This window comes from Arvicola amphibius, chromosome 2 (genome assembly GCF_903992535.2).
Source record: "Arvicola amphibius chromosome 2, mArvAmp1.2, whole genome shotgun sequence".
NCBI lineage: Eukaryota > Metazoa > Chordata > Mammalia > Rodentia > Cricetidae > Arvicola > Arvicola amphibius.
In genome coordinates, this window is record NC_052048.2 from 193,129,921 (window position 1) to 193,153,938 (window position 24,018).

The following is a 24,018-nucleotide window of genomic DNA, read 5'->3' on the forward strand; positions in this document are numbered from 1 at the left end:
TCCTTCACCTTGATCGACTCTACTTTTATTCCTGAGATAAGAAATCAAATCCCATGCTGACATTGAAGTGTGGTGGGAAGGGACAGCTGGTCAGATGTAAAAAAGAAGGTGAGTGGGAAGGTGGTGAGGTTGCCCGCCGGTCTACCAGTTGATGCTTGTCATCCGCATGTGTGGAGTAGGTGCCCAGTATCATTGGTTCCTCTTTTTCTGTGACCTAGTTCTGCTGCTGAGAAAGAATACAAGACTATCTTTCCAAAGCTGCCATTCTAGATAATGTTATCTGTGGAGGCAGGCAGAAGAGAAGGTAACCCCTTTTTCCTAGTCGATTAGTGTTGTTCATATGTTCACATGTGTGGGGCCATCCCTTAGAACACAGTCAGCCTACCTAGAACTGCATCCATAAAGAAAAATGATTCTCCTTCCCCCAACAGCCATGAACTTCTAGTAGCTCCTCAGCCAGCAGTAGGGCCTTGTGTGCCCTAGTGCTGGTCAATTCATTGTTACATGTAGATTCTTCTCCACTGAATTTGGGTTAAGTCTGTAATTCTGGATTTCTATAAGGTCACAGAGGGCATAAGGCACAGTTCTGAAAACCTCATGGAAACTAACTATAAAGGAAGATCTAACTTTAATTAAATTGTGATTATAACAACTCAGGCAGAAATTGGGGCTTTAAATATTTTATCGTCCCTCCTTTGACCTTTGAAAGTTGTGTTTCTCTACTCCATGTAGGCTTAATAAAAATGTGATAAATATCTTCTTCTGCTTCCATTGAATTAGCAAGCTTATAATCATTGGCTATTCCTATATTCTACTTGGCTATTTCAGAGCTCCTAGCTATTGGCTAACTTGTGAGGACAAACACGGGCTTCCCAGTTGTCCAGTAACACCTGCCAGTGTCCCTCTTTCCTGATGCAGGTGCTGCTTGGAGATCTCTGATACCATCCCAGGACAGACATTTAGTATATCAATGTTCATTAGTCTATATCTAGCTCAAATACCAGCTATTATTTCAATAAAGAAAGTTACCTAAATTGATCTTTCTTTTTTTTTGTATTCTTCTTGCTCAATTTCTGTAGCAACTTGAAACCATGTGACTGACATCTCATTCTGTTTGAGACTACTCCCTTTCTATAAGCGTAAGTCGTTGCCCTAGAAACCGATTCAGACTTTCAGCTCTCTTCAACAGACCCCCAAAGACTGCTGACTGCTTCATGCCAGCATAGCCTTGCCAAGCCGTCTCTCTACCCAAACGACGCCCAGCATAGCAGAATCTTCTGATTCATGGCTTAGTTATGGTTTGACTTTTGAGTCAGAATATGCTGAGATACCACAAACTGCATTCTAGTGTGAGCAGGAAAAAATAATTAGTTTTTATCCAGGATTGGGAGAAAGCACATGAGTTACATGGTAGAATGCCTAAGTCAAAATAAAAACTGATGAATGAGAAGAGCAAGTTAGGTCTCTCTCTCTAAGTGGACATTCTGAATCAGATAAATGCACAAAAACCCAATGAAAGGTGAGATTGTTTTCCAACAAGGTGAGACTGGCCCAAATATGTATTGTTATTATTTGTTTAACTACATTTCTATTTTTATTATTGGACAGCTTCATATATTTGTATAATGAATTTTAGTCATTTTTATCCCCGACCCCCTCCTTCATCTTCCTCTTTTTCTCATTGGAGCCACTCTTTTGAACAAGTAAACCCTCCAACACACACTCACACATTCATGTCTTCTTTTCATGTGTGGCCCACTGAGTTTAATATACAGTTATCTGTCTTAGCATCAGTGGGAGGTTATTAAGTGGAGCAATAATAAGTTATCTTTAGTTAACCACTGGAGTAAATGTCACCTCTACTAACTACTGTCAATTGCCAGCAGTCTCTCTGGGAGAGCTGGGACCTCATGGGACCCTTCTCTGTCTGTGATGAAATGTTTATGCGCCCAATTTTGAGCAGTCCAAGGCTCAGAGGACATTGTGGCAAGAGGCAAAAAGAATGTAAGACCTAACAATGGGAGATGTGCCACAGAGCGATGTCTTCTGAACATGGCAGACATCACATGCACAAACTCACTGCAGGCTTAACAATATATAATTAAAGCACATATCTAATCTTACACAGAAATTAGTATAGTAAATGTAATCCTATTTCAGATGGACAAGATAGATGAGCTTTGTGTAATAGTCAAAGTCCCAGACAAGGTTTAATTAACATCAGCTAGTGCACTATATCCACATCAAGCCCAACATTCCAAAGTATAAGGGTAGTGGGCCGCAGTGGAAAAGGTTATCCCCATGTAACACTGGGGCGTCTTTCTATGTGTCAAAGATGCCATATTCAGAGACCTCATGATCTTTCTTGCTTTTGGGTTTGTGTGTGCATGTGTACATGATTCATTTGTGAGGAATATTTGTGTGCATGAGCCCATGTTCATGCAAGCACATGCAAACGTGTTTGTGAATGTGGAGCCCGGATGCCAATGGTGATGTCTTCCACTGTAGTTCTCCATTGTATCTTCTGAGGCAGGAGTACTCACCAAACCCAGAGCTCAGTCACTGGCTAGCCTGGCTGGTCAGGGAATTCAGCTTTGGGAGATCCCTACTCAGTTCCTCATGCTTGCATGGCAAAGCAGTTCACCAACAGAGGCCCTCAATAGTTCTTGTTTTTGAAGTTAAAAAATAACTTCTCTTCTTTACTGGAAATTGGTGATCGATAGAAGCCACGTGCAAGTAATTCTTAATACTGAGGAGAAAAAAAAAACATAGTTGGTGAGCTTAACCAAAATCATAAATTAAATGCAGAGAGATGATTATACATAGACTGTAGAAGTCCAGTAAATCTCCTTTCTGTGAAACACATTGTGAATCAAGTATCTCTTGATGCTACGTAATTCTGTCTTCTTTTAAACACAAACTCTTCTTTATCAGAAGCCTTCTACCTGGTTCCCTCAGGATCTGTACTTGCCTCACAATTGGTTTAATTTCTCTTTTCTAAGTATTTGTCTCCTGCCTTCCTTAGCATTGTCTATTTTTATCCTGGAATGGACATAGTGAAAAAACCATTTCTCTCACCCTCTTCTGTCCTCTCCTAAATGCCTGTGTTTGCTTTTGAACTAGCTTACTCCCTACGCCAGAGTATTGATATTTCTGAGAAAAGTCAGAGAGGTAGCGCTCTCTCTCTCTCTCTCTCTCTCTCTCTCTCTCTCTCTCTCTCTCTCTCTGTCTACTTTTTTGAAATGAGCTAGTTATGGTCATTCAGGAGACATTCAGAGTGGCAATACACAAAAAGATCAAAAGATACACACAGAACTGGAAGCGCTCTGTATCCAGCTGATTTACATTTTAAACACTGGCAACTATAAGGTCTAACTATTGTCCAGAGTCTCAAAAGGGCATTGTATCCAGGAATGGTATTATTAGTGGTGTGTTGTGTGGTCTCCCAGTAAAAGACATTAAATAAGAGAGTACATTTTTATTGGGTAATATTAAACCATTCACTTCCACATGCACTTGCTTTAACCAGCTTGAACAAATTAGTTATTCTCAGTAGATTACCCTCACTGGTAATTCTATAATAAAAGATTCTGGAGATAGTGCATTACCATCACTGGCATTATAATTTTTATTTCAGAATCCTACTAATCGAATATTCATTATCTAATTGTAATTAAAATGCATGATTCTCTTAAGAACGCTTATAACTATTTAAATGAATATGAACTTTATTAAAGGGATAAAAGTAGGATATTAAAATTATTCCAAGAGGGTAAGTTTTATTCTTAAAGAACTGCAGAATCGCAATAGTAAGAAATAAAGAAAGAATAAGGAAAGGCAACAGAAAAGTCATAAAAGTAACAAGGAGACAGGCCCCGGATATGTTATGGTGGCAAAATAAAGTGTTAATTTAATCAGGATAAAATAAACAAGATACAAAGAACCTAATAAACACCTTGAAGATGGGAGTAAAAGTTTCTCCCTCTTTGTTTTCCCCAGGAATCCAATGGTAGTGCTTTGTTACCTTCTGGACACCCAATAAATACTTGCTGAATGAAAAAATAAATAGCAAATTCTGTCCCAAAGTTATAAGAATGTCATGAGTAATTTTTGAGTCAGTTTGTTGATGCGACTTTGGGAAAAATTCAGTTAGGATGTATGCTTTTCATTAGAAGATTAACTCAGAAAATCCGTTTGTTGAGATGCTAAAGTTGTTCAGGTGGCACTCCAGCTGTAAAAAAGGGTAAGGCACTGGGTAAGTTGCCCCTTTTGTTATGTTGTGAATTCTTTACTGTTACAGAGAAAAGCCGTCATCCTCCAATTCTTTACTATTGCACATAGAGAGACCATCCATCTCTAATTCATTACTGGTATACACAGAAAGTTCATTCCTCGGGGCTGGAGAGATGGCTCAGAGGTTAAGAGCATTGCCTGCTCTTCCAAAGGTCCTGAGTTCAACTCCCAGCAACCACATGGTGGCTCACAACCATCTGTAATAGGGTCTGGTGCCCTCTTCTGGCCTGCAGGCATACACACAGACAGAATATTGTATACATAATGAACAAATAAATAAATATTTTTTTAAAAAAAGAAAGGTCAGCCGGGCGGTGGTGGCGCACGCCTTTAATCCCAGCACTCGGGAGGCAGAGACAGGTGAATCTCTGAGTTCGAGGCCAGCCTGGTCTACAAGAGCTAGTTCCAGGACAGGCTCTAGAAACTACAGGGAAACCCTGTCTCGAAAAAAACCAAAAAAAAAAAAAAAAAAAAAAAAAAAAAAAAAAAAAAAAAAAAAAAAAAAAAAGAAAGGTCATTCCTCTCCAACTCTTTACTGCTATACATCAAGAGACCATCCTTCCCAGGTCTTTAATATATACATAGAATATTTATCTCTCTCTCTGATTCTCATACTCATAGAGAAGCCATCTCTCATCACCTAGGAGGAAGTATAATTTCAAATCAAAATTAGCTTTCTTTATATACATTGTAGAATTGTGTTCCAATCATGCGATTATTGACACAAATGCTTATTGTGAGGAAGAGAGATGGGATGACTTAAGAGGTCATTTGCCTACGTGTTAATAACATTAACTAAATGCGGACTACAGTCAGCTAACGTGTTTACATTTCACCAAACATGTTTTTTACAGGTGAGATAAGTATTTCCCCAAAATGGAATACATGCAGATTGAAAAAAAAAAGCAAAGAACAACTTTAGCCAAAAATAATTGGCAATCTGAGCAAGAAGAAAGAATGACAGTGCATTATCTCTCAGGCGACAGGAAGCCCAGATACAGGGAAGGAGCTTGGGGTCCTACTTAAAGAAGGACTAGAATTAAGAATTACAATTTCTTCAAAATGATGATAAGTCATCAAAAACTCTTCCTTCTGAACTGTAAATATCAGTCATTTTTATATATTAGTCACCTGTAAAATCACCCGGATCAAGCTCTGGACCAGAGTCCTTAGTTGATCCCAGAAAATCAAACCCTTCAAATAAAACTACAGTTCTGATTTCTAAAATAGTGGGTTATTTATATCTGGTTTGACAGTTATATATTGGAATCACCTGGCACAAGCCATTGTGTTTGATAGTTTCCCTCAGTGTTATAATTTGAAGTTTATCCTTACATTTGAGTTACTTTAATGATTGCCATAACAATAATCCTGGAAATTGAAATTAATATAGGGTTTATTTTTGATTTACATTTTGATGGTACAGCCCATCATTGGGGAAAGGCATGGCTACAGGGGCATGAGACAGCTCATTCCATTGCATCTACAGTCAGGAAGCAGAGAGATGAAGGGTGGTGCTCAGGCTAATTGCTTCCTTTGTATTAAGTCTAAAAATTCAGAGCATAGGATGGTGCTGTCTATATCTAGGGGAGCTAGCCCCACCTCAGTTAACCTCATCTAAACACTCCCCCACAAGCATACCAAGATGTTTGTTTTCATGGTGGTTCTAAATCTCATCAAGCTGACATTCAAGATTGTACCATATTCCCTCTTACTTCAAGCCTATTTGCTATTATTATGATGTGAGTATGGCATAATTTCTTTAATGTTCTTTTGTTGATGAACATCTGGGATGAGAAACTTCTCCCATCTTTTTAAGGAAAGAAAAATTAATTTAATTGGTTGTATTAATGAATCCCTGGGCTCAAGTCATCCTTCTTGCTTAAGACATATACTATCTGTGTTAGTTACTTTTCTTGTCAGTGTGGCAAAAATGCCTGTCTGAAACAACGTAAGGGGGAATGATTCATTTTGGCTCAACTTCAGAGGATTCAAAGTCATAGTTGGTTGACCCCAACATGTTGGCAGGAACAAGAGATGGAGGAAAGATGTCTACTTCATGGCCATCCTGGAAACAGAGAAAGAAAATGAGCATGCAGGAGGTTAAAGTAAGATATGGCCTCCAGGGACATGATCTCAAGTGACTTCTCTCAAAGTCCCCACCTTATACTTTTCATCATTCTCCAATAATGCCATCATATTACCAATATATTAGTGTATTAGTTCATTCATCAGGTCAGAGCATCTGTGATCTAATTATCTCTAGAAACATCCATAGAGACATAATAAGAGGTGCATTTTACTAAGTTCATAGGCATTTCTCAATACAATCAAGTTGGCATTGGCAATAAAAATTAATCACCCCACTATTGTTGGTTAGTGGAAGTGAGCATATAGTGTTAGAGACAGCCTTCATAATTAAGATGTAAAGGGACTTGCCAATTTTCTCTTCCAAATTGCCTCCTAATCTCATTTATTCAGTCTGAAGATTTGGGAAGCATTTTCACAAAAATTATATTTAAGAAGCCACAGGATGCTAAAAGCCTATGCTTCATAATGCATAATACTGAACATCATTTATCAACATATTAATATGTATGATAGAAAAAGTTTCTTTTCTAGAATGCTGGATTAGACAAAGGTAAATATATTTGTATTCAAGGCAGGATTTCTCATAGTCATTATAATATAGTTCTAGGCCTCCAAGTCTTAAATATGAAGTAAACATAGCATCCACACCTGGAACATTGAACATCTGTTTCCCCACAGAAAGTATACTACTCCTTTCCAAACTTAGTAATTCCAGAAACTCCAAATTTGAAAATTATCCATAATTTTATGAATTAAATTATGGCCACATAAAGTTTTTCTATTAGAGGTTTGAACCCTAATGTGGCTATTTATGGAGACAGGGCTTATAGGGCAGTAAATAAGGTTAGCAAATTTGTATAAGAATGGGCCCTTGAGCCGGGCGGTGGTGGCGCACGCCTTTAATCCCAGCACTCGGGAGGCAGAGGCAGGCGGATCTCTGAGTTAGAGGCCAGCCTGGTCTACAAGAGCTAGTTCCAGGACAGGCTCTAGAAACTACAGGGAAACCCTGTCTCGAAAAAAGAAAAAAAAAAAAGAATGGGCCATGGGCCCTTGATCCATTAGGATTGATGCCAGCCATTACAAGAAGACACATGAAAGAGGTCTCTCTCTCTCTCGCTCTCTAAATCTCCTTCCTTCCCTCCCTCCCCATCTCTCTTTCTTCACATGAGCACAAAGAAAAGGTCATGTGAGGACACCATAAAAATGCAAGCCAAGAAGAGATTTTATCAGAAACCTGTTTCAAGATGTTTAATTACACTTTGTAAAGTTATACCACTGTGATTGGTTTAATATAAAGCTAAACAGTCACTGGGCAGTGGTGGCGCATGCCTTTAATCCCAGCACTAGGGAGGCAGATTCAGGCAGATCTCTGTGAGTTTGAGGCCAGTCTTCTCTACAGAGCTAGTTCCAGGAAAGGCACCAAAGCTACACAGAGAAACCCTGTCTCAAAACCATAAAAAAAATGCTAAAGAAATAATATCTAGAAAGGTGGGATTCCAGACATAAAGAACTTTGGGAAAAAGAAATGGGGAGTTGCCATCTGGACACCGAGGAAGCAGGGCATGCAGGAGGAGAGGTAAAAGCTACAAGCCATGTGACAGCATGTAGATTAATAGAAATGGGTTAATTTAAGTTAAAAAAAGAAACTAGTTAGAAACAAGCGTAAGCTAAGACCAAGCTTTCATAATTAATAAGAAGTCTCTGTGTGTCATTATTTGGGAGCTGGCTGGTGGGGCAGTTGTTATAAAAACCAACACTAATTTCATCTTGAGATGAAGCTACTACCCTTCATCACTATAAGGAAACGAGAATGGTGTGAAAGGTACACAGTCTGCGGTCTCTTATTGAAGCATCCACAGTGGGCTACTGCAACAATCTCGAGGGAGATTTAGAATCGCTCAGCAAAATAGTGTAAATCCAAAGGAAATAAAATAACTAAATCCTTCCCAGGCTTGTTGGCACCATATCATAGTTACTTTTCTATTATCGTGAAAATACACCACGACCAAGGTGACTTATAAGTCAGTTTACTGGGGGTTTGCTTACAGTTTTAGAGGCTGAGTCCATGACCACCATGGCAGGGACACGGCAGGAGGCAGGCAAGTATTGCACTGAAGCAATTATTACAAGCTCACATCTAATCCTCAAGCGTGAAGCACAGGGATCTTAAACACGCCTCCTCCAACAAACCCACACCTCATCATCCTTCCCAAACAGTTCTACCAACTGAGGACAAACTGAATACGCTATAGAAATCATGTGCCATGTGGCAATTTCTCCTTCTGCATTCTTGGGGGTGGGGTGGGGATGAGTTCACACTTGCTTCGGTCACTCCATAAAGCTAAATGAGGGATTTTTGCATTCCTGAGATATTAGTATGGCCCAGCCAGTTCAGACCCCTCACTCCTTTCTTTGATGGTATTTACAAGCTGTCTTTTGATAATGATGCATTTTTCATCACTTCTCCTCTGAACAGAAGATTTATATGTTGTCTAATAAGTTAGACAGCATCATAAATGATTTGCTGTCGAGATTTCAAAGTAAATTTTCTTAAATGGATGACCATGATTTTTTTAAATCTAATGAATTGAAGTTTTAGAATATCTCTGAGTGGGTTACTAAGTTTCTGTTTTTCTCCAAACCCAACATCCTGTGGTATGTTGCTAGATACAGCACTGAGAACCCCATGATGAGATCTTCCTCTAGGATCTTATTTTAACCATTTTCTCCTGTGACACATGAGGAACTAAAATTCTCTTCCCCAAATATGTTGATGTCACATTTCAGAAAAGCCATGCGCTTGACTATCTATGACTGAAAAAAAGAGTCCATGTGTTCTTTGTATCCGAAGCAAGAAGATGCTGGAGCGTCACATGGTCCCAGCTGTAGCAACCCCTTTCCAACATGTGTGCCTTTTTGAAGTCATTATGTAAACAAAGATATGTGCTGTCTACATTCATCAACAAGAATCCCCATGGCCTCACTTCCAAGGCTGGAAAAATAATATTGGCAAACTGATAGCGGATATTATAGGATAAAACACAAGTTCAACTACCTCAACTCTCAGCTTACAAAATGCTGAGTACCAAAGTTCCTCTGGGTTCTACCCAGTTGCTTTTTGCACATCTCATTCCAACTCCAAAACAAGAATGTAGGGATTATCTCCACTTTCTCAAGTCCTATTTAATTACGAGCCACTGAACTGTTTTCTCATCTCCTCACCAACGTTCTCTGCAGCACATTCACCAACGGCTTCCCTGCCTGACATGTACTCTGATTGTTTTGATGCCAGGCATTTTATATTTAACATGATTGACAATTTTTCCTCACAGAAGCTTTTGAATTTCTTCTTTCACATTAGCCATAATTCTTTTGGATTCACCCCAAATTTCACATCATTTATTTTCGATCTCCTTGATTCATTCTTCTCCCCTCCGGCTGGAGACTGATAGCAATCTTAAGGCTATTTCCTCTCTGCCGTGGATTCTCAGTGCCAGTTCCTAAAGGAGATTTGAAGGTTTAGTTTTATTTGGGCCATCTCATCCTAAAGCAAAATGTTTTTCATTATTGTAGCCAAGGGGTTATGCCTCTTTCAAATGTTTCCATCCCTCAGCAACTTATTGATAACATAAAAACAAATATCGAACATCTCAAGTGCATCACAGAGTTCAAAGCCCACTTAAAGAAACTGGTCCTACCTTCAAGCAAATCTTTTGTGTTCACTTCAGGAGCAAAGTGACCTGTTAGGATGTAGAGGGGATGACAAAGTGTAAAGTGTGGAGTTTGATAGGAAAGATGGAGGCAATCAAATGAGTGATGTTGATGTGGATTGTCTTATATAAAAGGGGCTTTAAATGAGGTTACGGGGAGAGAAGAGAATGCTTCTCAGTTAAAAGTAGAATTCTTCTATCATTGGAGACTAGCACCTGAAACCCATAAAATAAAAACTCACAGCATATAACCCTTCCTTCTAGGACCAATGTGTTAGAACATGCTCTTTGAACAAACAAAGCTATCTAAACAAACACTATGGTAGGGAGATTTGTTTATTATCTTCACAATCAGAGAGATGTATGTACAAGTTACTAAAGAACTGGAAAATCACCTCAGTCCTTGGCACTTAGATGAAGAAGCTCATCATTAAGGACTTCTCCCCTAAAAGCTATTTCAAAAATGAAGTAAAGACAAAGTTGGATAAATTAACTTTTTAAAAGATTTATTTATTTATTATGTATGCAGTGTTCTTGCCTGCATGCATACCCACACCCCAGAAGAGGGCACCAGATAGATGGTTGTGAGCCACCATGGGATTGCTGGGAATTGAACTCAGGACCTATAGAAGAAGAGTCAGTGCTCCTAACCACTGAGCCATCTCTCCAGCTCTCAGATAAATGAACTTTAAAAAAGCAGGTATACAGTAATATTCTTTGAAGGTCACTCACCCATATCCAAGAACCATTCAGCCAAGAGAAGGGAGGTGAGTCAAGCAAAAGGAGGATCAAGTGGGACACGAACCCACTGGCAGAGAGCAAAGAACTGGGTACCTCTTCTCCTTGTCTACTAAAACTCGTATTGAGGTGAGCAAGAAAATTCAATTCTTTACTGGATGGCAGGAGCCTTGGGCAGGAAAACTGCATTCCACCTCATTAAGCCACCTAAGAAAGAAAAACACTGCACCCTATAACTGTGAACTTTAACCCTAGGGCAACCAAAGTTTGCGCTGTGAAGCCCACAGGAAATCTCAGGAAAGGTGTTTGAAGCAGGAGATGGGTAACTATGTTTATTATTACCATGAGTTTATCAATTACTTGTTGTTAGGTTCAGGCCACAAAAGAACAGTTAATTATATTTACTGTTATTACTTCAACCTGTAGCTTTGTGCCAGTGGATACCCCTCATCTTAGTGCTTCTATAACCTACCAGTTACAAGCCCCAACCTGATCTCCTGATTCTCATTTGTTGGTTTACTTGTTTATTTGTTGGTGGTTTTATTTTGTTTGTTTTGCTTTTTGAGACAGACTCATATTTGGTAGCCCTGCCTGGCTTGGAATTCACTATGTAGATCAGACTAGACTCAAACTTGCAGTGATCCTCCTGCCTCAGGAGAGAACCTGAGATTATAGGCACACACTACCAGGCTCAGTTCTGGTTCATTTTTAGCTATTCTGTGACAGAGAGTTCTGAGGGATGCTTGCTGAAGTGTTGGTATTTGGAAGGTGGAAGTCACATCGTCAAGAGTCTTCCTCCTTCCCCAATTCCCACCCCTTTGTCTGCCCCAACAGAAACAGTAATGGACCAATTCACACCTGGATCAAACTAGATAAAATTTGATAGTTAAAAACTAAACTAGCTAAAGCCTAGGTTTAAAAAAAAACTATAGCCAAAGAAGAATTAATAAATTAGGTTTCTTTAGGCTGTGAAATAGGTTTTCAGAGATACCCAGGGCAGCTGTGTGGGTATCATTTCCTTCTTCAGATGATGCCAGAGAAACCCAACCATTCCTGGAGACGTCTGAGAGGCCAATAGGGAAGGATGATTTGCCCAGCTGTTGGCATATGCCTCCCTAGCAGTCCACATCACCAGAGTGAGAAGGTTGAGGATGGACTGAAAGAAAAATCAGATGCCTTGGCCATGATTTTTGGAGTCTGAGAGATACAAAGCCCAACTGAACCACATAATCCTGGCATAAACGTGTGCAGTTTCAAGATGAAAATAGACAGAGCTGTTGGCAATGGGAGTGGCCTTCCTTTTCAGAGTTCTATGGAAAAAATGATGTAGGCTGTGCTTTATGGGCCATATGTAGAACATGTGATACATTGCCAGTCAGTAAAGAAACTTGCCTTGCATGAAGATCTAAGTTTAGGTACCCAGCACTAGGGAAGAGAGACAGGCAATAATTCAGGGTTTGCTGGCCAGCCAGACTTGACCAAGTTCCAAGCCAGTAGGTGACAATGTCTCCAAAAAAAATCAAGGTGGATGCGGTCTCAAAAACTACAGCTGAGATTGTTCTGTGGCCGCTAAATTCATGTGCATACATGTGCATTCAAACGCACATGAATCTGAACATACACACATATACAGTTATGTACTCACAAGAAAGTATTTCTACAAAAGTCCATCCAGCCATACTCAAGGGCCAGTGAGTTGTAAAATAGGATGTGGCTGAGCATAAACAGGACAGATGGCCAGGTGCTTGTGAGATTCCAAAGTCTGCACCTGTTTGTTTCTTGAAAACACAGAGAAAAAAAAAACACTGAGGAAAAACCAGGTCACTCACCCTATGTTTGAAAGATATTCACAGCCAAGATAAGGAAATACTTTCTCATCAACTAGGTTTTGAGATGCTAGGCGTAGACCATGACTTGCTAGATATTCAGAGATACAGAAATGGGAAGAAGTCTGCTCGTCAAGTATCCACTCTTGCCATGAGTTACAAAAGCACAAGCAACTCTTACATAGATAAGAATGTATATATGAAAAAAAGAATGTAACTATGAACAGACAGACTAAACTATATGTAATTCAAAGCTGTCTTTCATCCTGTGAGACAACTTTCCTATAGAATAAAAATGATACGTTTCTGTGCCACTTTAAAAAGTCAGTTGAAGTTCTTTAAAGACAACTTGAGAAATGTCAACATGCATCTTCTCTTCGAGTTCAGAGTGTTTGAGGTTTCTATGTTTCTTTTAGCTCGGCTACTACACAGTAAAGGATAGAAAACCAGGCATTATTTTATTCCTAGCCGAGTACCTGAAAACTGAGGGAGGTTAAGTAGATCGTTTTCCAGACAGATGCTCATTACTGTTCTTCTGGAAAAACTCTATAGGGCCAGGAGGTCCTATCCTGCTCACACCACAAAGTACCTCAAAAAAAAAACTGTCCGCAAAGAACCACACTAATGAAAAGTAGATCCAACATTCACGATTTTTCTGCACATGAAAGTATGCCAAACACGTTCAAATAGTGACCACTTACTGTTCTAGAATTAAGACCATAAAAGTAGAATCAAAGACCCTAATCATATAACACCTATGTAGAGAAACTATGACCCACGTAAATTAATCAACTTTTTTATAGAGAGAAACCATAGACTTAACTTTAAGATAGAAGTTTTGTACCCCCTTTGCCATATTAATCAGATTTTGATCTCTTATTAAATATTACTTTCAAAGGAAATAAAACATTAATTAAAGTTTCACTTCCAGGAATAAATGCTTCAAATTTATTCAAGGACTTCCATATAAGAAAGGCTTTTTTTTTTCTCATCTCTCCCCATTGATAGCAAGCTCATTCTGATGTCTTTAGAATTATGCCTTGTTAATGTCTGCGTTTGTTTGTGCATTTATCCAATCATAAGATACATTAAGCAAACTACTTTTAATTAGCTACTTGTGTTTATTTGATAAAGTTTTATGAAATATCATGTCTGTCCTCAGGGAGCTTGAATTCCAGAAAGGCAAATCAGAGAGGACCATTTTGCATAAAGTCTCAAAATGATGACAGGGGCTTTTTCTAAGAGTCTAAATGAGACACATAATTGTCTAGCATTTATAAAAGGTCTCATCTATTCCCACTGAAAAGAAGGAATTGAGTCTGTAATTACTTTCATTCCATAGGGGACATAGGCACAATCTAGTTGTGACAGTTGTTTTCTTAATTGCTCTAATTGCTTTATGGGAACATTTATAGCATTGAGGAAAGTTCAAAAGTCAGTGGTGACTGAAGACATTATTGGAAGTATTGAGAAAGTTTTACTTCGTTGTGTAATAGAGGTTCTGTTGTTTTCATCTTGTGATGATCCAGCTATGCTGCAATAGCTATTCTGTGACAAGCAGAGGTCTTGCCTACCAACGCATAAGGACCATAGAGGAACTGGCAGTGCTGCTTCATCTTGGGATGGTAAGGCATCCCCGAGGAACACAGAGTTGCCTCTGCCCAACTTCCTCAGCTCAAAGATGCTCAGAAACGTTATTCCCTTGTCTCATACCACAGAGATCTAGTCTGAGAAAAACAAAATCACAACCAATTTAATTAAAACATTTAATTGTACTTTATTTTCAGTTCTAGAATTAGGCAGCATCTTATCCTGTATCCTACAAAACAGAATGAATGGACCAATGAGCTCAACAGAGGGGCTTGGCTTTATAGGCAGGAAAGAGCTAAAGAAGGCAGAAACCAACAGAAAGCATATGGGTCATTGCAAAAGCATCCTGTACAGGATTAAAGTGAAGAGGGCTTCCTTAGAATGCTGGCTTAGAGGCAGGCCTCCCCTTATCGGTGCCTGGGGATCCCCTCTTTTTTTTCTTCTTTTGTTATTTATTAAAAATTTCCACCTCCTCCCATCCTCCCATTTCCCTCCCACTCCCCCCACTGCCCCTCCCCCTCCCTCTCCAGTCCTAAGAGAAGTCAGGGTGCCATGCCCTGTGGGAAGTCCAAGACCCTCCCCCCTCCATCCAGGTCTAGGAAGGTGTGCATCCAAACAGACTAGGCTCCCAATAAGCCAGTACATGCAGTAGAATCAAAATCCGGTGTCATTATTAGCTTCTCAGTCAGCCCCCATTGTCAGCCATGTTCAGAGAGTCCGGTTTGATCACATGCTCATTCAGTCCCAGTCCGGCTGGCCTTGGTGAGCTCCCATTAGATCAGTCACACTGTCTCCATGGGTGGATGCAACCCTCGTGGTCCTGACTTTCTTGCTCATGTTCTCCCTCTTTCTGCTCTTCATCTGGGCCTTGGGAGCTCTAGAAAATTGGCCTGTGCTAACTGTCAGTTTGATTCTCTGTCAGTTGGCACGAGTGAGTCCATCCATGTTGGTACAGCCTGATCTGCTGCAGCCTTTGTCCAAACAATGGTCTCCCAAGTATTTGTTTAGCAGTTGCTCCTGCTGAGAGGACGTGAAAATAGTTTCACATCATTCTCCATGAGGCTACCCAAACCTCTCTACAAGCTTCTCTAAGGAAAGTCCTTTCCCTCTGCTGGGACTTGCAGGTCAGACCTCTAGAGTGGGACCTCTCATAACATGTGACGGGAAAACAAATTCTCTACAGCGTTTTCCTTTTATAAAATGTTTTACTTTTGTGTTTTCACTGAGTTGAGGGGAAGACTGAGCTGCCCGTCTCAGCAGGCAGGGTACAGGCAGCAGAGTACAACTGAATTCCTCAAGAAAGCTGTACTGAAGTAGAAAGTTCTAGAATGGACCCAGAGACTCAATTTGACTTTTGTAACTAACAAATCTGATAAACCATGCAAGAGTCTGAGTCAGGACCCCTCTGAGATGGATGCCACGACAGAATTCTTCTAATGTACAAGCCTGCTATCGCACGTAATTAGTGTATGTGCTAACATGATAAACAGTACTTAGTGTCTCCCTAAATTAAATTGACCTCGATCGCTAACGGTCATTGATTCTAACAAAATCGTGTTTGCATACAAAAATTTATAAGAATAAAAAGCATCATGCAAAGTTCTAAGGAGAAACATCAGGTTGATGTTTTAGCAGTGGTTCTCAACCTTCCCAATGCTGGGACCCTTTTACATAGTTCCCATGTAAAAGTTCCTATAGTACACTATGTTGTAGTGACCCTCAACCATAATTTTTTGTTGCTACTTCATAACTGTGATTTTGTTGCTGTTATGAATCATAATATAATTTTCTGTGTTTTCTGATGGTCTTAGGTGGCCCCTGTGAAAGGATCATTTAACCCCCCAAAGGGGTCATACAGGTTGAGAACCGCTGCTACACCTTCCAGTTCTCAGGGCAGGTGCTGCAAAAATCACATCAGAAACTGTGCTAATTTAGCTGCTTACTTCCGTCTGTGGATTTTTTTCCATAGGCAAAAATGTATCTATTGTTTGTTAGTTGTACATTTCATCTGTGTCTCTCTGAAACTTTAAATTTGTGGCGTACTACTCGGATATTTAACCATAATAGGATCAGAGGGTAACTTTTTCATGTTATCTAGGGTGATGAATTTTTAGTGTTTGGGTTGTTTTTTTTTTCTGATTTATCAAGAATATCAGTTTTATGACAGTTAGCTATACCCCCAAGAAAAAAATCAATATATCAGTCCAAACTGGTTCCTTTGGGCATAAAGCAGACCTAGTACTCACTGGTATGGTATATTATGGCATAGGCACAAGTGTATGTAAAATATTGCAAGCATTCTTGAACTTAGGACATTGTTTGTAGCTTCAATATGTAAGATTAGTTGAGTGAATCTTGAGAGATCTGCTTTCATCTAGAAATAAGTTTTACATGACAAAGACTTCTAATTAACATGGAGGGCTGTTTATTTGCTTATTTTTTAATGTTTTCACTTTTTTCTGTTTTTTTTTTTTTTTTAGAAACTCCCAAAATGAGAAACAAATAGACTAGACTTTAATCTAAACTATGCTTTATGAACTGGTGATTGTGGCCAACATAAATTCTCTATTCCTCATGCTTGTCAATGGTGTAGTGATGATAACACACATTACAAAGAAACCCTAATAAAAATGATTTAAAAATTTCAGTTTCATTGACAATGATACAAAATTGATTGTACTGATGAAATTTGGCTTGTAAATTCCTATTATTCTCAATGGTAATCAGTTTCTAATAAAATAATTGAATGATGGCTAATTATAGTATAACAATGCCCAAACTTCTGGAAACTGTGTTCAGAGATTTATTACATTCTATTTATTTAATTTATTTAACTAATTTAATACATCATTTAAATAATTCAATCTATCAATTTAATTTATTTAAATCTTTTTACAAAGATTTAAGAACTATGTTTCCAAGCTTATCCTGTGCTATTAAATTACATAGCAATTAAAATACTTCTAGGCTTTTGTTTTTTAAAAATTCTTATCTGGTGTTTTTAACTAGAATACCACGTTTCATTGCATCACTTATTATAGACACAGACAAGGATTCTAAGCAACCTGAATTTTTATTATGCTCAGGTAGAAATGTAAATTGATATTCACTCTAGAGAAAACAGCCTGAAATTATTCACAAAAGTTAAAGCAGACTTTATAACCCAGCATTTCTTGTTTTGTGTAAACATCCATCAATGCCAGTAGGTAATTCCATTAGAAGGATGCTCAGGGCAGTTTTAGGTGCAATATCCAAACCCTGGAGTCCTCCCAGCTGACAACAGGAGAAGCCTCATTCCCATTGTTTGGTGATATTACATTTTCACTAGTGAAGCACAACATTTCATTTCAGAGTATGACCCAAAGGATTTTGGATACTTGAATATTTTGAATTAAATAACAAATACCTTTAACGTGTGTATTGACTACAGGAAATGTGTGGGAGAGGTGCTTCTGGGTCACTAAAGATGCTCCAAACTAGGATTTGAGTTGCGATTGCACAAGTAGATGTGTGAATCATACATGAATTACATATACATATGTAAAAACCCTTCTACATACATATATCTTTGAGAGTCATGATCAGTGTACATTTATTACACAATGTCATGGAGATTCCCCCTCTCAAAAGTCTTATGTCTATGTGTATGTATGTACATGTACTTTACATGCGGAGCCATCTTCACAGCCCACATCTCATATTTAAAAAATTATCCACTCTATCTTTTAGAAGCTCAAAGAATTAAACTCTAAGAGTTCACTCAGGGTGGCCCATTCTGCTCAGAAACCTGGTGTGTACCGAAGATACTACATGATGTATCCAGACACTGCAAAGTCAATCACAAAGTCACTTCTGGGTCAAACAAAAGCAGATTGCAAGAGGAATTTGGATTTTAGGATGTAGTTTGTGGAGTAGCAGTTTAGCCATGCACCCTAAGCGGCATTAACTCATAAAGGACATTAGCACCATGTCCATGGGAATCATTTCTAACAGGCTGTCAAATTAAAATGTGCAGTTAGGCTGCCTTCATTTATTGTTCCGTTAAGAGTAAATATCAAGTTTACTATCTAAGGCTTTGGTGTAGGAGCATAGCTTAGTTGAAATGTCCTTACTGCATGAATATGTGCCCCAGAATTTGGATAACCAGTACCCACATAAAAATCTGAGCATATTATAACATATCTAATTTCAATCCTGAGTAGGCTGAGACAGGATTCCTGAGGTTTGCTGGTCATCCTGCCTATCTGAATCAGCAAGCTCCAAGTTCAGAGAGAGTCTCTCCCAGAAAATAAGATGGAGATCAATGGAAGAAGACACCGAGTATGGACATTTGAATCTCAAATGCAGTTGCACACATGTGTGAGCATCCTTACATATAACATGTTTATGCACATAGGAGCACACACAACTTTTTACAAACAGAGCATTTTCTTCCTATTTGAAGTGATTTTAACTGTTTGAAATTCTGCTAAAGGAAAGTAAGCTTGCACAAAAGAAATCCTACTAGCAGGTTTGAAGTATAGTCACCTGGAAAGAATGTAAGAACAGGAGGACTCAGATGTAACAGTGTTTTCTGGACATGACAGGACACAAAAGTCCCCAGGTTTGGTTTGTTCTAACTTGATAAGAAATATTTTTGAAAACCAAAGAACAAAAACACTAAAGTTACTAAAACAAAGTAAAATGTAGTCTTGAGTCCCACTGATCACGTTTTGTATATCCTTCCTGGGCTCCTGAATGGAAGACCATGGTCACTGACATTGTAGACAGTCTCAAAGACAAGTACAGGCTCTATATACCACAGGATTTTCAAGATGGAGTTACAAGTTGTTTGCTCCAATCCCTAGTTCTGTGTGGTAAGGGATGTGAACACAAAATCCTCAGCCTCATTATTGACCATCTGCCTCCTTCTCTCATTGTTCAAAGGTAGTGTTCAGAGTTGTTTCCATTCAGGCTGATTGGCATAAAAATGAGCTTTCCAGAATGACCTCCCACTGATTTGTGCCTCCCACCCATCAAGCCCCTCAGAAGGGGAACACCAAGTAGCAGCAGCAACAGCAGCAAAATAAGATAAAGCAGAGATTTTCTGCAAAGTGGAATCTGTCTTGCACAAACCCCAAAAGACAGTGTCCTGTAGTTCATCTTGAGTACATCACTCAGACTGAGATCTGGCACAAAGCCCAGATGGCCCTGCCCACTTCCTTCATTAAGACCCACTCCACAAGAGGAAATACATGCCTAGTTTTGTAATCTGGTCAAGAACCCATGGCTGGGGAGTGTATGGACCCCAGAGTTGAACATACTACAATTGTTTTGGAAATTTAATATGTCAAACTGCCCTCTAAATCCATATCTCTGTATGCATAAGCTAGCGCATCTCTTAGACTTCGTCAGAGAATTTTCTTTGTGCAGAACATGGCAGTTAATACAGGAACTCTCAGCTAGCCAAAATAAATGCCTAAGGTATGATCAGCCATAAATGGGTCATTTTTATCAAATCTCCCCATCCCCAGAGATCAGAGAATGTCATGCAAGACTGAATGGAAAGAATGTAAGAACAAGAGGACTCGGGTGTAACAGTGTTTTCTGGACATGACAGGACACTAACAGCAGTGTTCTGTTAGTTGGCTTTATAAGACATGCCCAAGATAAAGCCAGTCAACACTGTCAAATGGACATGGTGGGCTCATGACTCCTTACCTCTATTTGAGAAGCCACTGGCCGTTAATGACTACTGGGAGAGAGGTAGTTTTTAATAAGGGTAAAGACCCTGGTAGGTCAGCCTCACTCTAGTATATGGTCCCACACCCATAACATATAAGCAGCACTGACTGGATTCAGTGGCTTATTTTTTAAAAAGACATGAAATCGGGAGGGACATTAAAAGTGTGGGAGGAGTTATGGGGAAGAGAGGGGAATAGATATGATAAAAATACATTGCATGAATACAGGAAATTCTCAAACAATTGATAAAATATTTAAGCAATTCAAAGTAGGTATGGGATCAAGTTAGAAGGTGTCGATAAGTGTCGGATAAGTACAGGATAAACAGATGTACCTAGGCAGAAAACCAAACAGGGTCCAAATCTCAGCTCCACTCCTCATTATCCATAGAGCTAAGTACTGATGGAGCACCTGCTCTATACTAGAGACATCCGTGAACTATTTTAGTGCTTCAAGTAAACAAGGAAAGACCAGAAAACAAAAGCTATCCCGTATTTAGCTGATAACCAGTGGGGAAGAAAGTCTCTGAAGAAATTGCTTCAACAATTAAAGAGGCAAAGATTTTTCAACAGGGATTTGTTTGGTCTATCATTCAGGTGGCTTTGTTGAACTTTCTATTAACTTTGCATATGAGCATCTGTGGGGTACATGGTTTGGTCTAATTTCCACCTAAAATAGCCAATGGCTTATTAGTTATAGGTTCTGGAGACCAGGATGTCAGTGCTATTTTCCATCAGATGACAATGCCAGCGTTGCCTCTGAGCCACGTTCTGAGCACTTACAGGGGAGAAGAGCAAACTCCATCTGGGGTTTTACTCAGTACAGTTCTGAAGAACGATTAAAAATGCCATCATTGATCAGAGACAACAGAAGCTATAATCCTAACACCGTCTCTCATGTTTTTCTGTCTCCCTGTGATTCAGGAGGAAGGATGCTGGCTTCTTATCCTACAAAGATCACCTGCCAGTGAGCCAGGTGGTGGTTGGAGATACTGACCGGCAAGGCTCAGAAGCCAAGCTGAGCGTGGGTCCTCTGCGCTGCCAAGGAGACAGTAAGTTTGCCCAGCAACTGTGACTTGCACTTTCTTATCACATTAAAATAATGTTTCCAAACTGCTCAGAAGATGCCAGAAAACAGACTTTTTCTCCAAAAATATAACACAACGCACGTGGGGCCCAATAGAGAGATGGATCTTTATAGTAAAGAGGGTGTGTCCAATATAGAAGCCTCAAATCAGGCATAAGATGTGGATATCCATCTTTTTGTCTATTCATATGTAACAAGTTTGACTACCTAAGCTTATGGTAGCATAAATAGCAATGCTAATAGCATAAAAGTGCCACTCAACAGCTGGGATTCCACTGTGTGCTGCTGTTAATGCCATTAGCATGACTATTTATATCACCATAAAACTGAGTTTATGGTGATATAAATAGTAGCATTATGGCTTAATGTATTATTGTAAACTTGGATTATGGCCATATAAAGTTTGACATTATGGCTATCAAACTCCATCATCATCAAAGCTTGATGGTCCCGTGAAAGGCAAAGATTGTTTCGATAACGATGTCCTGCTTTCAGGCTTAGGCACTAGAGAGGACTGGGGAGCTGCTAGCTTGGATAGTGGGAGGTAAGAGAGTCAGCATTATGGTCCCACCTAATTAAGGGCACTATTCAGATTTAATGCTGTTTGATACCCTTCAGTGTACTTTATGTGCACTGGGAGGGGAGCAGGGGAAGGTTGCTATGGGGATTCAGCGATGAGCATCCTGGGCATCATTTCCCTCCATTTCCTGCACGTGTGATTCAGGCAACACTCCTGGGAATTCTGTGCTTTTTGGCTGTATACTAGGCAAAGGGAGACCTAGATTCCACTCCCTCAATAACTGGCTCACTCGAAGACCCCAAGCAAGCCTCTCCATTTTATCAGCTGTAGTAATGAGAATGCCACCTGTGTCCCAATGCCTCCTGGGAAGGCCATAAAGGTTTTTACTGCCTGGGATTGAATTCCTCCTAGCAAAAGATTATGTGAGGTGAAATATTCTTTACAATTTCTGTAAATCAATGGAGAATCAGGCCTATTCAATAATAGATTCTTGCAACCACTCAAAAAAAATGTAAGGATGTGCTCTTAGCAGTTTACTGCTTAGCTAATTGAGACTGTCAGCAGATAAACAAGGGGATGTCCCTAACATAACACAAAGAAGTGGGGGAGAGTTTGGACTGATCTTTCTCTTTTTATACTGGGAAAAAATGTTATCTACAGAATTGAAAATGGTCAAAAAGGTCTTTATGAAGCCTTGGCTATAAACAGTAAAACTTCTTTTGTGTATCCAGACTTCGTGGAAATTCACAAAAAGATACTTGGTTTCAGCTCATTAAGAAAAGATACTGACACGGAACAGTAAACAATGTAAATAATAAATAAATATGCTAAGAAAGGGACTATCGTGTTCTTTACAGTATTGTAGGCTGAAAGTCAATTTTATGTCATACTTACTTATCAATATATAAGATAAAGTATCTTTGGCTTATCATTATAATTCTGAATTTCATTTTGAATTAGAGTGATGGAGGACTCTCATTGATTAATAAAGAAACTGCCTTGGCTTTTTGATAGGGCAGGATTTAGATAGGTGGAGTAGACAGAACAGAATGCTGGGAAGAAGGGAAGTTAGGGAGACTCCTCGGGCAGATGCCATGCCTCTCCTCTCTGAGACAGACACCATGGAGCCAGCCGCCAGGTCATACATGCTGAATCTTTCCGGTAAGCCACCACCTTGTGGTGGTACACACATTACTAAATATGGGTTAAAGCAAGATGTGAGAATTAGCTAATAAGAGGCTGAAACTAATGGGCCAGGCAATGTTTAAATGAATACAGTTTGTGTGTTGTTATTTCAGGTGTAAAACTAGCCATGCAGGAGCAGGGCGGGATGAAAAGCAGGCCTGCTTATCTCATCACTACAGAATGGCGCCCAACGTGACTTACTTTCAGGGGAAGTTTATATGCAAAAGTATATTATTTTTATACTTAGTATATTATTATTAGCTAATATGATATTGACATTCCCTAATCAATAAACCAGGCTCAGGAAGAAGTTATCATGGGTTTGCTTCTTATGCAGCACTTCACTAAGTGATCTGCAATAGGGAAAGGTAGTTCAGAAGTGCTTGAGAAATTTGCATGAAAAAGTATTAGAAGATACAGATACTCTATCATCGTACTGACCAGTTTTTTGTTAACCTGACACCATCTAGAGTCATCAGAAAGGAAGAAACCTCAGTTGAGGAAATGCCTCCTTGAGGTCCAACCGTAAGGCATTTCTTAATTACTGATCAATGTGGGAGGACCCATCCCATGATGGGTGGTGCCATTCTTAGGCTGGTGGTCTGGGGTTCTATAAGAAAAAGGCTGAACAAGCCATGAGGAGCAAGTCAGTAAGCAGCACCGCTTCGTGGCCTCTGCATCAGCCCACGCCTCCATGATCTCGTCCGGTTTGAGTTCCTGACATGGTTTCCTTCAATGATGAACAGCAATGTGGGTGTAAGCCCAATCAACTCTTTTCTCTCCAATTTGCTTTAGGGTCATAGTGTTTTGCTACAGCAATAGAAACCGTAATTAAGACAATCGTTTAATGTTAGGTTTTCTGATATAACATTATTGTAACTAATTGCTCAAGAAAGGAGTAATAAAAGGTGCAGTTAAGACAGGGGTGTGTGTGTGTGTGTGTGTGTGTGTGTGTGAGAGAGAGAGAGAGAGAGAGAGAGAGAGAACAAGACAGCTAGAGACTAATTCTGGGATTCTGGAATACCTCCCTCTAACGCTGTCCATTTATTTTTGAGGCAAGGTCTCTCACTGAACATGGCACTCACTATTTTGGCTGTTCTAGCTGACCAAGGAGCCTCTGGAATCTACCTGTCTATGCTTTCCACATGGGGGTTACAGTATACAGAACCATGTCCTATCTTTTAAAATGAGTTTTAGAGATCTAAACTCAGGCCCTTTTGCTTTCTTAGCATTTTATCTAATGAGGTATCTATCT

At 39.4% G+C, this 24,018-nt stretch overlaps 1 protein-coding gene across 1 annotated transcript in view; it reads left to right on the top strand.

Annotated features, from left to right (window-relative positions):
• Cntnap2 (contactin associated protein 2) overlaps positions 1 to 24,018 on the top strand; it is a 1,482,107-nt gene that overhangs the window by 1,049,084 nt on the left and 409,005 nt on the right. The window contains exon 15 of the mRNA XM_042054579.1: positions 20,896 to 21,023. Within this exon, the coding sequence (XP_041910513.1) occupies positions 20,896 to 21,023 (128 nt within the window). The remainder of the gene's footprint in view (positions 1 to 20,895; positions 21,024 to 24,018) is intronic.